General features: G+C 43.6%; 2 protein-coding genes across 4 annotated transcripts in view; one reads left to right on the top strand and one right to left on the bottom strand.

The window, feature by feature from the left end:
- The window catches only part of ZSCAN29 (zinc finger and SCAN domain containing 29), a 13,333-nt gene extending 8,370 nt beyond the window's left edge, over positions 1 to 4,963 (bottom strand). The window contains exons 1-4 of one of the 2 annotated variants that reach the window (XM_025390762.1): positions 4,470 to 4,963; positions 3,495 to 4,257; positions 2,835 to 3,039; positions 349 to 1,047 (exon numbers count right to left, since the gene is read on the bottom strand). In XM_025390762.1, the coding sequence (XP_025246547.1) occupies positions 349 to 1,047; positions 2,835 to 3,039; positions 3,495 to 3,812 (1,222 nt within the window). In that variant the 5' untranslated portion in view covers positions 3,813 to 4,257; positions 4,470 to 4,963. Of the gene's footprint in view, positions 1 to 348; positions 1,048 to 2,834; positions 3,040 to 3,494 lie in introns of both variants that reach the window. The other variant, XM_025390761.1, reaches the window with a different exon arrangement.
- A 13-nt stretch (positions 4,964 to 4,976) lies between these two features.
- The window catches only part of TUBGCP4 (tubulin gamma complex associated protein 4), a 35,575-nt gene continuing 25,174 nt past the window's right edge, over positions 4,977 to 15,377 (top strand). For both annotated transcript variants that reach the window (XM_025390764.1, XM_025390766.1), the window contains exons 1-6: positions 4,977 to 5,344; positions 10,010 to 10,138; positions 10,382 to 10,504; positions 10,888 to 10,941; positions 11,719 to 11,775; positions 13,639 to 13,718. In XM_025390764.1, the coding sequence (XP_025246549.1) occupies positions 5,267 to 5,344; positions 10,010 to 10,138; positions 10,382 to 10,504; positions 10,888 to 10,941; positions 11,719 to 11,775; positions 13,639 to 13,718 (521 nt within the window). In that variant the 5' untranslated portion in view covers positions 4,977 to 5,266. The remainder of the gene's footprint in view (positions 5,345 to 10,009; positions 10,139 to 10,381; positions 10,505 to 10,887; positions 10,942 to 11,718; positions 11,776 to 13,638; positions 13,719 to 15,377) is intronic.

Consider the following 15,377-nt stretch of genomic DNA (forward strand, 5'->3'; position numbering starts at 1 on the left):
GCTATTTTTTGTATTTCTTAGTAGAGACGGGGTTTCACCATGTTAGCCAGGATGGTCTCGATCTCCTGACCTCGTGATCCGCCCATCTCGGCCTCCCAAAGTGCTGGGATTACAGGCTTGAGCCACCGCGCCCGGCCGAGTGTATTTCTTTTAAAAATCTAAATTTATTCCCAATTATCTCACTGATTTTCCCATAAAATAGAATGAAATACACACAAAGAATTGAGAAGCACTTCTTTGTTCCCTAAGTGGCAAAGCTGGCATGTAACATTAAGCCTTCTGACCCTACATCCAGTCTCTTTGTTCCCCAAGTCGAATTCCAAAACTCCAAGAAGAAAAGCTTCTTACCACCTGGGTTTCTGAACACGATAGCTGCAGTTGAGTTGGGGTCCTGGGGGGTCGCCTCTAGATCCATGTCATCACTGTCAGACTCCTGAGCCACAGCCTCTTCTGCTCCCTCCTCATGCTGCCAGCCCCTCCGCCCTGGCTCCTCAGTCTTAGCATAATTGCTCACCAGGCAAGAGTGAGAGGCTGCTTCTTCCAGGCCATTACTGGGCAGGGCAATGACCTGTGCACTCATCAGGGCTTTCATTTCTTCAAAGAAGGGGCAGGTCTCAGGTGGGTGGCCGCTCTTGACTTTCCGATAGCTCTTCTGGAGACCTTTGAACTTGGTCCGACACTGTTCCAGGGTCCGGAGGAAGCCATATTCCCTGAGCCGCTCAGCCACAGCCCCATACACTTGGCTGTTCTTATGACAGCTTTTGAGAGCCTCATAAAACTCAGTCTGGCTGAGAATTGCGAGGAGCGTTCTGGTCTCTTCATAGCCCCAGTGCACACCTGCCACCTTCTCATCTTCAAAGCTCCAGTGATCCTGTTCCACCCAGCTTCTTCTATCTTTCTTGGATGGTAACAGATCAGCATGCACTCGTCTGTCTCCTGTGTGGCTGCCACTTGGAAGTTCTTTCTCCTTGGAGCCCAGCAGATCTGGGATCCATGGCTCTCCTTGCTGCAACCTGGAGACCACACCGGACTGAGGAAATGGAAATCCTGCTTGCAGGGAAGCAAACAAAAGTTGTCATAGTTTGGACTGATTATCACAATAATCTTGAAATTCAGTCCTGCCTTTTTCATCCAAGAGGATTACAAACAAAGTCTCTAGGGCAACATTTTCAGAAAGTTCAGTGGGTTGAAAAAAGTGGGGAAAATACAGGAAACCTCAAAAGATGAGAAATGTTTTATTTTCCAGAGCAGGATGACAAGAGAGGAAAGGATTCTGTTGTGTGTTCAGAGCAGATAATTCTATTCCAAGTTGCTCCTTAGCTTCCTATTTGTAGACAGGTCCTAGTACTGCTGGGAATAATTGTTCTTCACTTGGGGCTACAGAATTAAACTCGGAGTGATTTCAAGGGGGAGGCAAGAGAAGACTGTCTTTAACTTATCTGTTTCCTTCACAGTCAGTCACCAAGTTCTAAAGGTGGTTACCTTAGTAGTCCTTCCTCTCTATTCCTACTGCCACCATCCAAGTCCAGACTACTTATCCTCTCACACCCAGATAATTGCAGCAGTCGCTGTTCTACCTAACTGCAGGCTCTTGCTTCCTCAGTGCACATGCTACCCTGGTGAACCTTAACCTTAATGCCTACCATACCCATTCCTGTCAGACTCTTCCCTCCAGAACACAGCACACTATTATTCACCACTCTGTGCCTTTAATTCCCTCCTATCCAATTTCAGCCCATCCTTCAAGAGGCTGTATTTCCCAGTGCCCTCAAGAAGGCTTACCTACAGCTCTCCCTTATCTTCCACTCTGCCAAACCCATATGGTACTCACACAATTGAGCAAGTCATTGTCTGGCACTGTTTCAGTACAGTTCAGTTCGGCCCATACTTAAAGAGTTAGCTGTTGTGTTCTCAATCATGTTTTTAAGTTGAGGATAGGCACATATTCTTATTGCAGAGTACCCTGCAAGGTGTTGAGCACCTTGATAGGTGTTCAAAAACTGATGAACTCTGCAAGTCTGTGTGTAAGATTCAGGGATTTCATCTGGGTGACTAAACAGACCATTACCAAACTGGCTGAGAAGGCTGTTGTCTTGGATAAGATCAGAATTCAAAACAACCTCAACAAATTTTAAGTGAAATAGTAACAGAAAAAAGCATAGAACATGGAGATCAATAGACTACAAAGAAGAAAAACAAGTTCTACAAAAATCAAGTACAAGAATAATCAACTAGGTATAAAGGCATTGGGGAAAGTTATCAGAGTCCTGGAAGTTACCCAGTGAACAAAAAAATATCACAGGTTGGGCTATACTGATACAAGACATTGCAGATTCTGAAGTAAAATTCTTACTTAGCTTCTAACAGACTTTCAGGAAAATGATACACATAATTTAGTTCCCCACAATTAACATGATATTTGGAGAACTTAAAGGTTCCAATAGAGAGCAACAAAAACTTAGGTTTAAAGAATGGATCTTCTGGGGGGAAAGTTTAAGGTAACAAATATAGTTTAATTTGAAGATGGAGAACAACCAAAAGGAAGATGTGCCTTCAAGTAAATAATTTTTATCTAGAAAATAATGACCTACTGTCATCATTACCAAGAGGAAATAAAATAATTCCAAGTTCTTTCTGATAAAAACTAGGGAGCCATTCTCTTGTGGACTTATCAGGAGGTGATATAAGAATACCACAGGGCTAAACTACATGTCAACAACCACATATTCTGCAATTTCCACTTACTCCTGAAATCCCTTACCCACTCACTATCCCCAACCCTACTTCCCAACTTGGAATGGCAGTCTATCTTCCCATGTGAATCTACTCCTCACCGCTCCTTTGAAAAGGTTTGAGCTTCTCCTTTGGGTTCATCTGCTCCTGTGGTCCCAGGTCTGGGCTTCTTGCCCTCTCTTTCTTGGGTACACCCCTGGGCTGGGGTTCCACTGACTCCTGCCGAACACTTAATACATCTTGTGATGATTTCGGGGGTGTCATCTTCTCCAAGCGCACTTCCTGCCCCTTCACAGAGACTGTGACCTAGAAACAACCCCCATTAATTGTCACTGCAAGATCATAATGAGGGGCATTCCCAGAGAAGATTATTTAATACCTGTGGCCAGGGTTGTAGGGGTGGGGGACAAGGATCTTATTCCATTGCCATTAGCTTAAAGCAGCTGAAACTCCAGAAGGAAATGATCAAAAGAGTAAACCCACCTACAGGCTGAAAAAAACAAAACAAAACAAAATCCCCTTTCTTCTCTATTAAGAAACTATGAAACTAGGAAAAACTCATTATGACAGGGTAGGTGAAGGTACACCCAGGCAGCATCTCCAGACAAGCACTATCTGAAAAAGTTACCTATACCAGACCAGAAGTATAAGCATCACCAAGGGAGACTGTGTCCCTCTTAAAGCCTGTCTATATCTTAATTTAGCCCTCCACCCTTGCCCCTTCCCAGTATCACACTTTTGAATTCCCCCTCCCTTCTCACCAAAGATCCAGGTCTTCCAGGCTCTCTTTCTAAATCTTCCACGAGAGTCACTGCCTCCTCTCCATTTTCTGGACATTGTTCCTGTACCCAATTCTGGATCTCCCCAGGTAAGACGGTCAGGAACTGCTCTAGCACCAACAGTTCTACAATCTGCTCCTTGGTGCGCACCTCTGGCCTTAGCCACCGACAGCAAAGTTCCCAGAGTTGGCTGAAAGCCTCCCGCGGCCCAGCCACCTCCTGGTAATGGAATCTCCTGAAACGCTGTCGGAAGCTCTCAGAGTTAGTGCCATTCTCTCTCAGAGCGGATTTGGCCATCATTAACAGCAGAAAGCAGCTTCCCTCCACTTAAGAGTCTGGGTTCCAGGGCTTACATCTATCTTCCCATGTCCTTGGAGAGTCCCCTGCAGATGACTCTCTGTAAGAGGAGTTTCTTCCTAGGGCAGAGAAAGATGGCACTATCAGCAGAAGGAATACATTCATATGTCTAAAGTCTTGCCAGAGCTAGCCTGCCTTCCCATGTGCTCCGAGTGGCCTTCTGAGGTAGCACAATCTTCAGTAAATAGACTTTGCAAAAGCTGCTTTTCTGGTTGACTTTCAGGGCAGCCCCAGGAAGCAGCAGAGAATAAAACTACTTACTGTCTGCCCCCTCCCACCTCCTCCAAATCCAATCCCATTTAATTTCCCTGCCCAATGTTGCACGGTGAGTCCGAACCATATAGGAGAGCTGGTGCTCGAGAGGATCTAAAGACAATTCGCCATCCTGCTCGAAGGCAACAAAAAGCTTCTGTCCAGCTGGTCGCAGCTCATCTTCCCCAGTACCTCCGCAGTCCTTCCGGAGGCCTTCAGTGTCCGCCCCGCCCCCTCGGGCTGCACAACTCCCAAAGCCCACTCCAGGCAAAAATCACGTCCAGAATCTCGGGTCTTTGTTTTCCCCGCGTAAAAGTAGAAGTTGCTCAGCAAGGATTAAGGAGCTACCTGTCGGAAAACCTCGCGCAAGGAGAGAAGCTGGTTTTGGCTCCAAAGCGCGGACCGAGTGCGCTTGGGGAGAGTCACACTGCGTTGGGGGGATAGTCACACTGCGTTGGAGACAGTCCGAGGGGCAGTAGTAACGGGCTTCCTGAGGACCAGCTCGGGAGTCGGCCAGAGGCTCCAGGTGCTGCCGGTTCGCGGACGCCGAGCTCTCAGCTCAAGGAGCGGCGGCTGCGGGATTCTGGCCTCTTTTGTCTCCGCTCCCTCTGGCCGGGTCACCCAGAGCCGTCGTGCGGTCCCTCCAGAGGCCTCTGACCCGGCTAAGGCGCCCTGAGGGCGCCCTCCAGCCCATCCCTGGGAGTGTCTCCCTCTCGAGCTGCCCCTCAGCCCCCTCGCATCCTTGCCTCTGGGCCAGTCTCACCGACTCGAGGTCCAACCCCGACCCCGGCCCGGGCTCTCCAGCCTCCCAAGTAGAGCTCCCAAACCGGAAGTCCGAGCGGGCGGCTCGGGGCACCGAGGGCGCATGCGCGAGGGCTGCGCCCGCGACTCAGTCTCCGCGGAGCCTGGGCGGGAGTAGCGGGTGGGCCCAGTGGAGCCGCCGAACTTCCGGAACTCAGCCGCGACCCCTTCCCAGCTTCCCGTACGGTCTGCCGCAGCGATTGTCTCGGTGGGTTGACTCGGCACAAACCGCCCGACCCAGGGGCTGGTGCGCGTGTGGAAGGGGAAGCACTCCCCTCGTGGTCGCCTGGAGGTGCGCTGGAGGAGGGGGTGAAGTATCCAGGGACTCGAGGTCCGCTGTGGGAATGATCCACGAACTGCTCTTGGCTCTGAGCGGGTACCCTGGGTCTATTTTCACCTGGAACAAGCGGAGTGGCCTGCAGGTACTGTGCGGCGCAGAGCGCGGGAACTAGGGAGTGCAGGAGCAGCGGACCTGAGTCAGCACCTGGGGGACTAGGCTGAGGGACCTAGCGGGCGGGGCTTCCAGGGCTGGGGACACGTCCCTGGACAGGTGACTGGAGGCCAGCCCCTTAGGGTCAAGGCTGATGTGACACCTAAAGAGGCTGGGCCTACGCTAGAAAACGGAGGGCAGACCTCGAAGAGCCCCGCCTGTGGCGGGGCGAGGAAAGGGCCTGAGGTCCAGGTGTCAGTTGCTGGGGAATGATTTAGAAGTGTGGGAGGTACTTTCTCCTGTTTATTTTCACACGTGCATTGTTTGAGTTTTCAAGGACTGGGCCAAATACACAGCTCCCAAACACTTGGTAAGCGCTCGGTAAAGTTTGTTGAATGAAAAAATGAAATCGAGAGCCTGCGGTGTTTCCCTCATTACTCCTTTACCAGGAAATTTCTGCACTAGGTAAAGCACTTAGTAGGGGGCCTTTGTGTAACCAGGAATGTATGATGTTCCGTATGCATTATCTTATTTAATCCTCACAGCCATCTGTATCCATTTTACAGATTAACCTAGGTTTAGAATGTTAAATAACTATCGGGGTCACATAGCTAGTAATTAACAGAGCTTAGTTTTGAACCCAGGTCTGTCTGGCTTCAGTATTTGAAGTACTCTTACCTGCTTCTACTTCCAGTAATGTTATCTAATTTCTCAATAATTTAGTCATTTAGGTATTGTTTCTACCGGTTACCAAATGAGCAAACTGAAGCTCAGAGAACTTTATGCTGGCCAGTCCTGGTAGTGGCAAGATTGAAATCTAGGTCCGTCTGATCACCAAGACACGCCTATTCTTAGAAGAATTGGCAAATAGACTGTGGAAGAGCAGAAAAGGTACATTCTTAGTCGATAAAACCTATCAATCAAACAGATTCATTTCGTTATTTTTTATGAATGTGTATTTGGAGTTTGAGAGTTTGGGTGAATTTTTGAAAAAAATAGGTGAAGATTTGTGTGGTGGAGTTTCAATTATCTTTCACCTGTAGGTCTTTGAAGACTAATTCAATATTTCACTTTTCTCCATAGAGCTTAGTACAATGTCAGGCATATAGGAGGACAGTATTCAGGAAGTATGTGGGTGCCTGATGGTTCAAAATAAAAAGAGATAACACAGTACAGGAAAGATAGCTAGGGAGGGGGTGGGGGAGACAGCAACAAGTAATTCATCTTTTCCCTTCCTTTGTTTCTTATGAAAAATTCTCGATCAGGTATTTTCTACCTTTTCATCCTTAAGGTCTCAGCTTTAAAGTCACTTTATCAGAAAAACTTTCTCTGAGCACATCTTTAAATTAAGCATCCTCCCGATGCCATTATTCTCCATCAACTTGTTTATTTCTCTAATAGGATTTGTCACAATTCATAATGTATCGTTGTTACCTGTTTTTAGCCTTTCTCCCACATAGATTGCCCCTGGGAGCGAAGACCACAGTGGTCTTCTTCATTCGTCTACCTGGAGCACCTAGCACAGTTTCTGCCACATAGCAGGTGTTTAGGTATTGATGGAAGAAAAGAAGACAAAGACAGCAAGAATTACATACTTTCTGCAGAGCAGTGTCTGTTACACTTGAATGAAGGGAAAAGTTGTCATGAGTGCCAAGTGTTGATGAAAATTATTTTATTATATTGAATATGTATATACGTAAGCTAGTTATAAACTCAAGCATAATGCTCTTAAACAACTATAAAATCAAATATTTTTATAAATTAAAAGTAAACAAAATGACTAAATCAATAAATTCAAATGACCATTATTTTAATACAGGATTTCTCAGCCTGTTCATATAACTATGTTGTATAGAATGGTATCAGTAACTTCAAGATGCTGTGTGCTGTTTCAGAATAATTAGATATTGAACTTTTCGAAAACTCTGCCGAAAAGAAACACTCAAATGCCAATTTTAATAGTAGTATCACTTGATAACTGGTAGAGCTGTCTTGTTAATAATATAAAATTGCTTATGTGTGTTGAGCACTGGCTGTGTGCTTGGGACATGTGCTTTACACGTGTATTAACTTATTTAATCCTCACAGTTATTTTATTTATTTATTTATTTATTTTTTTTTGAGACGGAGTCTTGCTCTGTCGCCCCCAGTGGCACGATCTCGGCTCACTGCAAGCTCCGCTTCCCAGGTTCACGCCATTTTCCCGCCTCAGCCTCCGGAGTAGCTGGGACTACAGGCGACCGCCACCACGCCTGGCTAATTTCTTTTTTTTGTATTTTTAGTAGAGACGGGGTTTCACCGTGTTAGCCAGGATGGTCTCGATCTCCTCACTTTGCGATCCGCCCGCCTCGGCGTCCCAAAGTGCTGGGATTACAGGCTTGAGCCACCACACCCGGCCATTTAATCCTCACAGTTATTTTCTTCAGTTTATAGGTATGAAAACTGAGGTACCGACAGGTATAGTAACTTGCCTAAGCTTTCAAGCAAGTAAAGGCAACTCAGGGATTCAAACCCAGGCAGTCAGGCTCCAGAGACCAGGTTCTTAAGCACCGTGTTGTGCAACCTCTTAAGTTACTAACTTGAAGAAGTGATTAGCATTGTGTCATTAAAATCTACATTAATTGGATTCCTAATCAATTTTCTATGGACTCGGTAACAGAAAAATTTTTCTTTGCTTATTTGTTACCACATTTACTGTCATATAAAAATGGCATCCACGTATAATCCATATTATATATCCATCCATTTATAATATGCTAAGTTCCTTTGGAGCAGTAATTGCATCTGATTTTGTTCACTCTTTTGTCTGAAAGTATTAGCACAGTACCTGGGATATAGTAATGGAAATGTAAAATGTTACAGCCATTGTGGAACATGGTATGGCAGTTCTTCAAAAAATTAAATAAAGGCCAGGCACAGCGGCTCACACTTGTGATCTCAGCACTTTGGGAGGGTGAGGCTAGAGGATCAGTTAATGCCAGGAGTTTGAGGCTAGCCTGCGCAGCAGAGCAAGACTACATCTCTACAAAAAAAAATTTTTTTAATTAGCCGGGCATGGTGACACATGCCTGCAGTCCTAGCTATTCTGGAGGCTGAGGCGGGAGAATTGGTTGAACCTAGGGGTTTGAGGTTACAGTGAACTATGAACCCACCACTGTATTCCAGTCTGCGTGACAGAATGAAACTGTCTCTTAAAAAAAAAAAAAAAAATTAAATATAAAATTCCCATATAATCTAGCAGTTCCACTTCAGGGTATATCCCAAAACAAGTAAAAGCAGGGACCCAACAGACACTTGTACACCCATGTTCACCGAGCATTATTCACAATAGCTGAAAGGTGGAAGCAAGTGTCAGTGCAGGGACGAATAGGTAACTGAGATGCGGTATATACATACAAGGGAATATTGTTCAGCCTTAAAAAGGAAGGAAATTCTGGCACATGCTACAACATGGATGAACTGAAATAAGCCAGTCTCAAAAGGAGAAATAATGATTCCACTTTTTTTGAGACAGAGTCTTGCTTTGTTGCCCAGGCTGGAGTGCAGTGGTGCAATCTCGGCTCACTGCAATCTCTGCCTCCTGGGTTTAAGCAATTCTCGTGCCTCAGCCTCCCAAGTAGCTGGCATTACAGGCGCCCACCACTATGCCTGGCTAATTTTCGTATTTTTAGTAGAGGTGGGGTTTCATCATCTTGAACTCCTGACCTCAGGTGATCCACCCGCCTCGGCCTCCCAAAATGCTGGGATTACAGGCGTGAGCAACTGCTCCCGGCCTGAATGATTCCACTCGTATGAGGTAACTAGAGTAGTCAAAGTCACAGGCAGCAGAGTGGTGTTTGGCAGGGGCTGGATACGGAGTTTCATTTGGGGCAAACAGAAAAGTTCTGGAGATGGATGGTGGTGATGGTTGTACAACAGTGTGAATGTTCTTCATACCACTGAACTATATACTTAAAATAACTAAAATGGTAGATTTTGTTATATGCATTTTACCACAGTGTTTTTAAAAAGTTGGTTGAAGGAATATATTTTCCTACTACTTTTTTCTACCTGAACTGCTGTGAAACCTTTATATATATAGCATATTAGGCTATCATTTGGGTTTCATTTAAATTAAAAATACAAATGCAAATATGGACACTAAATTTATATGGCCAGTTATAAGGTACATTTACAGATAATAGTATGTTTAATTTTAGATTTTTACTGGAATGAAAACTTTAATAGAGAATTTGTACATCCTAAGAATATGTCTGAGAAACCCATAGAGTCTGCAGACCCCCGTTTGAGCAATATTGCTGAGACTTAGTGGCAACCACGTCAAAACCCCCATATCCTTATAGACCATCCCTAGAAGATTGCTTAAGAAGTAGGTAATAGCGGCTGCTTCTGGGGTGGTTGACTTATTTTTAATGTACACTATTTTGTATTGTTTAAATTATTTAGCGTGTGTTACCTAATTTAAGAAGCAAATAATTGGGTCAGGGATAGGGAACCCCTTTGAACTGGTTTGGAAATACATTGTTATCCAGAACTTAACACCTTTAAGTGGACATCTTGAGAAAGAAACGGTAAGTGTGTAGTATGAAGCATTTGAAGTGCCTGAGAGTTGAGGCAGTGACTGGCAGTGTTTTCGGCAGTGTTCCTCTTCCCACAGGTATCGCAGGACTTCCCTTTCCTCCACCCCAGTGAGACCAGTGTCCTGAATCGACTCTGCCGGCTCGGCACAGACTATATTCGCTTCACTGAGTTCATTGAACAGTACACGGGCCATGTGCAACAACAGGTGGGTCCTGTTCTCGGTGGGTGTACACCTCTAGAGGGCAGGAGCTGTGTCAAGCTTTCAGTGAATTTATCGGTAATTCATGTGAAATAAGTAATGGATTTCTCATCACTGGAAATATTCAAGTGAAGGCAAGGCCTCTAATTGGTTTGTTTATAGAACTCTGAAAAGGAACAAGCCAGATAATGTCTTTCTCAAGTTTCAGGGCCTGAGCTGAGAAGTTGGCTTCTGTTTGTTTGATTTCAGGATCACCATCCATCTCAGCAGGGCCAAGGTGGGTTACATGGAATCTACCTGAGGGCCTTCTGCACAGGGCTGGATTCTGTTTTGCAGCCTTATCGCCAAGCACTGCTTGATTTGGAACAAGAGGTAAGAAGGAGGAGATACAGGAAACACCTCTGGGATAGTGGATTAGGGCATGTTCTTGAATCTGAAATGCCCTTTGATAAGGTCAGGTAGTTAAGAGTGAGCAATTTCCTGCATGGCTGGAAGGGACAGTGTTCTCTCAGTGATTGCCCAGCCTGTGATCAGAGTGGCTTACAGATCATGGCACAGACTCTGGTGAGTTTTAAGAGCCCTGGCTTGGTTTCTTTATGGCCTGAAAATCAGGATTAATAACCTGATTAAATTATCGGTTCTCAATAGCCTAAAATTAACACTAAGGCCATCATGAGATTCTCTTCTCATTTTGTAGATCAAATAGATTTGAGATATTTTGTGTGGAGCCCTAATCACAGCGTGTTTTGTTGCAGTTCCTGGGTGATCCCCATCTCTCCATATCACATGTCAACTACTCCCTAGACCAGGTATGCTGACCAAATAACCAAATGCCTTGCAATCTGTTGATAGTGTTAGAATAATCTAATTTATGATACTATTTTTGAGAACTTTTTTCTTCCGGATTCAGCGCCTAACATTTTATATTTTGTGCATTTTGTATGCTTTACTAGATCAAAACTGTTTAAAGATTTCCAAATATGGTTAAAACTTAATGTCTGATATTAATGCTAATATTACTGCTCTGTATTGACATCAGTATTAACAAGTATGCCAGCCTCAGAAATAGAAACTGCTTCCCTACTGGGCATGGTGATACATGCCTGTAATCCCAGCACTTTGGGAGGCTGAGGCGGTTGGATCACTTGAGGTCAGGAGCTGGAGACCAGCCTGGCCAAAATGGTGAAACGCCATCTCTACTAAACATACAAAAATTAGTCGGTTGTGGTGGCGTGCACCTGTAGTCCCAGCTAGTTGGGAGGCTGACGCATGAGGATCTCCTGAATCCAGGGGCGGAGGTTGCAGTGAGCTGGGATCCCACCACTATACTCCAGCCTGGGTGACAGAGTGAGACCCTGTCTCAAAAAAGAAAGAAAGAAAGAAAGAAACTGCTTCTCTCTGCCGTCCTCTTCCTATCTGCAGTGAACCTCCACATCCAGTTGCCTTAGGATACTGAATCTTGACTGTTCTTTGGTATTGCCATTTTATCTTAAGTTGAACTGTTTAGAAACAAAAGCATTTCCTGAGTTGATTTTTTTTCCCTTACATTTGATTACATACCCTTCTAATTATTCTCTACTTTGCAGTTTCAGCTTCTTTTTCCCTCTGTGATGGTTGTAGTGGAACAAATTAAAAGTCAAAAGGTGAGAACTTTCCTTATTCCTTTTGCTTTGCTAAGCACTGAGGAAATATTACTAATTAATCTTGCTGTACATTCTTTTTCGAAGACCCTAGTTTTTAGTAGTTTTTATTTATTCATTCATTCATTCAATATCTGCCTGGTTATCATGTTAAGTGTCAGGAATGCAAAAATATGACTCTGTCTTTAAACACCTCCTGGTCCAGAAGATAGAGGAAATGTTAGTAGATGTGCCCGAGAATGTTGTTGGGGTAAGAAAAAAAATGCTGTGGATGTTTGCAGGTGAGAGGAACCTGCAGTAAGAGTTTAGAACTGTTGGGTGTGAAGCAGAAAGTTAATTCTTAGGAAGAAGGTAATAGGTTTACGGTTAGTGTGCTGGCAGCTTTCTGAGAATTTTGAGATCAGTGAGTGAAGGCCAGATGTTTATTAAATAAGCCTATTCTTATCACAAGTTTTTATCAGGTGTATTGAGAAGTCAGGAGACTGCCTTTCTGGGCAGTTAATAATTCTGAGGAATAAATGCTTTGAGATTTCATATTAGAAGAATCTGCTGTCCTATTGAATTGGTCCACAACTGAATCAAGTGGACAAATGGATTAAACATCTTTAGTTCAAGTCTTCATTTTTTTAAGATTTTTATTTGTGCCTTAGCTTATTAGGCGTGTTCATTTTCATTAATATAACTAGTAAACCAATTAATCTGCCACATTGCTGCTTCATTTTTAACTGTGTAAGTGTAGAAACAAGTGCTCTGCTACATTCATGCTGTGCCAGCAGAGCCAGTAGTGGGTGCTCATTGGCCCTTCAAAACTAATTGCCCTCATCAAATAACAACATCCAGCTTTTACTGTCACTTGTTGTGTATTAGACACTGTGCTAAGTGCTTTAAATACAATATCACACACAATCCACTAAAGGTCTAAGTAGGTTAAGGGATGTGCCCAGCGTCACACAGATAGTAGTAAATGGGTTTATATCCCAGCTCTAGCTCCAAAGAGTGTGCTCTTAACCACTAGATTAAACTATCTCCCAGAATAAAAGGGGACCTTCTAGGCAAGTAGAGCTAAAGAGGACAGCATAAGGAAGCCAGGCCTAGCTGCACGTCTTGGTTGGCCTTCAGCTTCTGCTGGCTATGGGAAGGAGAGTGGAAAAGAGGGGGATTGCAGATGGGTGAATCTTCCTTCCTGCCAGGATGGTGGTAGAGAAACTAGTGTACCAAGGCTCTTCAGAGTTTTTACAAATCAGGCGGTCAAGATTCTAGGCTGGGGGCGAGAATGGAGATTGATTGCAAACAGGCACAAAGGGGCTTTTTGGAGCAATGGAAATGTTATAAACTGGATTGTGGTAATGGTTGCCCAGTGTTTGAAATTTATTAAAAATTGTTGATCAGTATGCTTAAAACGAGTGAATTTCATGGTAAATTATACCTCAAAGTGGTAAAATTAAAAGTCTGAAGAACATAGAGGCAGAGGATTTTTGAAAAAGTATATACTTTAGAAGTAGACTGAATTGGACCTTAATTTGAAATAAAGAGCTTTCCTTGGCTTTGGTGTTCCAACTCTAAATGATTCTGGTTGCTTTAAGTGCAGTGGTTCTCATACTTTACTGTGCATTAGAATCACCTGGAGGGTTTATGGAACCACTGAGTGCTGGGTTTTAACCAAGAGTTTGCGTGTCTAATGAGCCCCCAGGTGATGCCGCTGATGGGCGAGTGGTCCCTCTTTGAGAACCACTATATGTAAATCTTAGGAGAAAGTTTATCCCCAGTCTCTCCTAGATTGTGCCCTCTTGGTTGAATATGGAATAAGAATTTGTCTTGCATGGACTGTTAGAATGGAATCCAGTTTGACAAGGCCGTATTTTCCAGATTCATGGTTGTCAAATCCTGGAAACAGTCTACAAACACAGCTGTGGGGGGTTGCCTCCTGTTCGAAGTGCACTGGAAAAGTAAGTCATGGCTTAACTGGGAGTCGGTGGTGGAGGTGGGTGGTCAAATTATTTGAGTTCTCACATGTTTTATTTTCAGGTCATTTCAGGTTTCCCTCTTGGGAAGGTTATGACCAGGATAGAAAAAGCTCCATGAGCAGAAGAGCCCATGTAGCCTTTATTATGGCTCAGGCATTGCAAAGGGCTATAGAGTGTTGAGTGTCAAAACCAGGATTTAGCTGCCTGGATGACCTTGAGGCAATGTTTTTAAATGTTTAGATCTTGTTATCCTTGCAGGAATTCCATTACATGTGCCAGATGTTGCTTGCTATGTCTAAACATGTGTATTTGAGTAGCTGGTATTTTCAAATTGAAGGTCCTTAAAAATGTTTATGCTTTATAATCCCATGATGCCACTCTTAGGAATTTTATCCTAACAAAATTATTTAATAGAAGAAAATAACTATATACACAAACATGTTCATTGCAATGTTGTGTACTATATCAGGAAATTAGAAAAATTACAGTAGAAGAAAATTTAAATAATGATATGTTCACTTGATAGACTATAAAGCCACTAAAAGTATAGGTACTATCACATGCAAAATATTTTGTATAAATATATACTGACAAATGATACAAAATTGTATTTATCTTGTGATTACAACTGCATAAAAATATGTGTAGAGTGTGATCAAAGACTGCCTGTTTGATCTTTCCATTTCTCCATTTTCCTTGTTTTAAAAAAATTGTGACATTCATTGAAAAATTGTAATAGATGGTTTCCTAAGGCCACTCACAGCTCTCTTTGTTTTTTCCTTTTTTCTTATTTTATTTTAATTTTTTATACAGATGAGGTTTTGCTGTGTTGCCCAGGCTGGTCTTGAACTCCTGGGCTCAACCGATCCTCCCATGTTGGCTCCCCAAAGTGTTGGGATTACAGGTGTGAGCCACCGCACCTGGCCAGGCCACTCACAGCTCTTAATCTCCACTCTTACCACTGCATGAGTAAACCCTCATTACAGCGGGAAACTTTCCAGAACATGCCTTAGGGACTTAATTATTCTCTATTATACTTTTGTGTATGGAATATGAAATCTTATGTAGATGATATTGTATATACATGTTTGTTCTGTGTTTGTAGGGACCAAACTTTACAGACCACATACTCAGAAATGCATAAATGTAAATAGCTTCACATGTGATGTTTTTAAAGCGAGATTCCATTCAGTTAGCATACTACAAATAACATGCTCAAGCTCTTGTAATTTCTTTTTCTCCCAACCTTTTATTTTAAAAAATGTTAAACCTACAAAAAAGTTGAAAGAAACGTGTAACAAAACACTTGTAGGCCGGGCTCGGTGGCTCACACTTACAATCCCAGCACTTTGGAAGGCTGAGGCAGAGGGATCACTTGAGCCCAGGAGTTTGAGACCAGCCTGGGCAACATAGCGAGACCCTGTCTGTACTAAAAATGAAAAAATTAGCCAGGTGTGGTGCCTGCCTGTAGTCCCAGCTATGGGAAGCTGAGGCAGAAGGATTGCTTTAGCCCAGGAGGTTGAGCTGAGATCTCGCCACTGTAATCCAGCCTGGATGATAGAACGAGAGCCTGTCTCAAAACAAAAAACAAACCCAAACAAACGCTAGTATATCCTTTAGTTTCACCATTTGTTAACATTT

The sequence above is a fragment of the Theropithecus gelada genome, chromosome 7a (assembly GCF_003255815.1).
Source record: "Theropithecus gelada isolate Dixy chromosome 7a, Tgel_1.0, whole genome shotgun sequence".
NCBI lineage: Eukaryota > Metazoa > Chordata > Mammalia > Primates > Cercopithecidae > Theropithecus > Theropithecus gelada.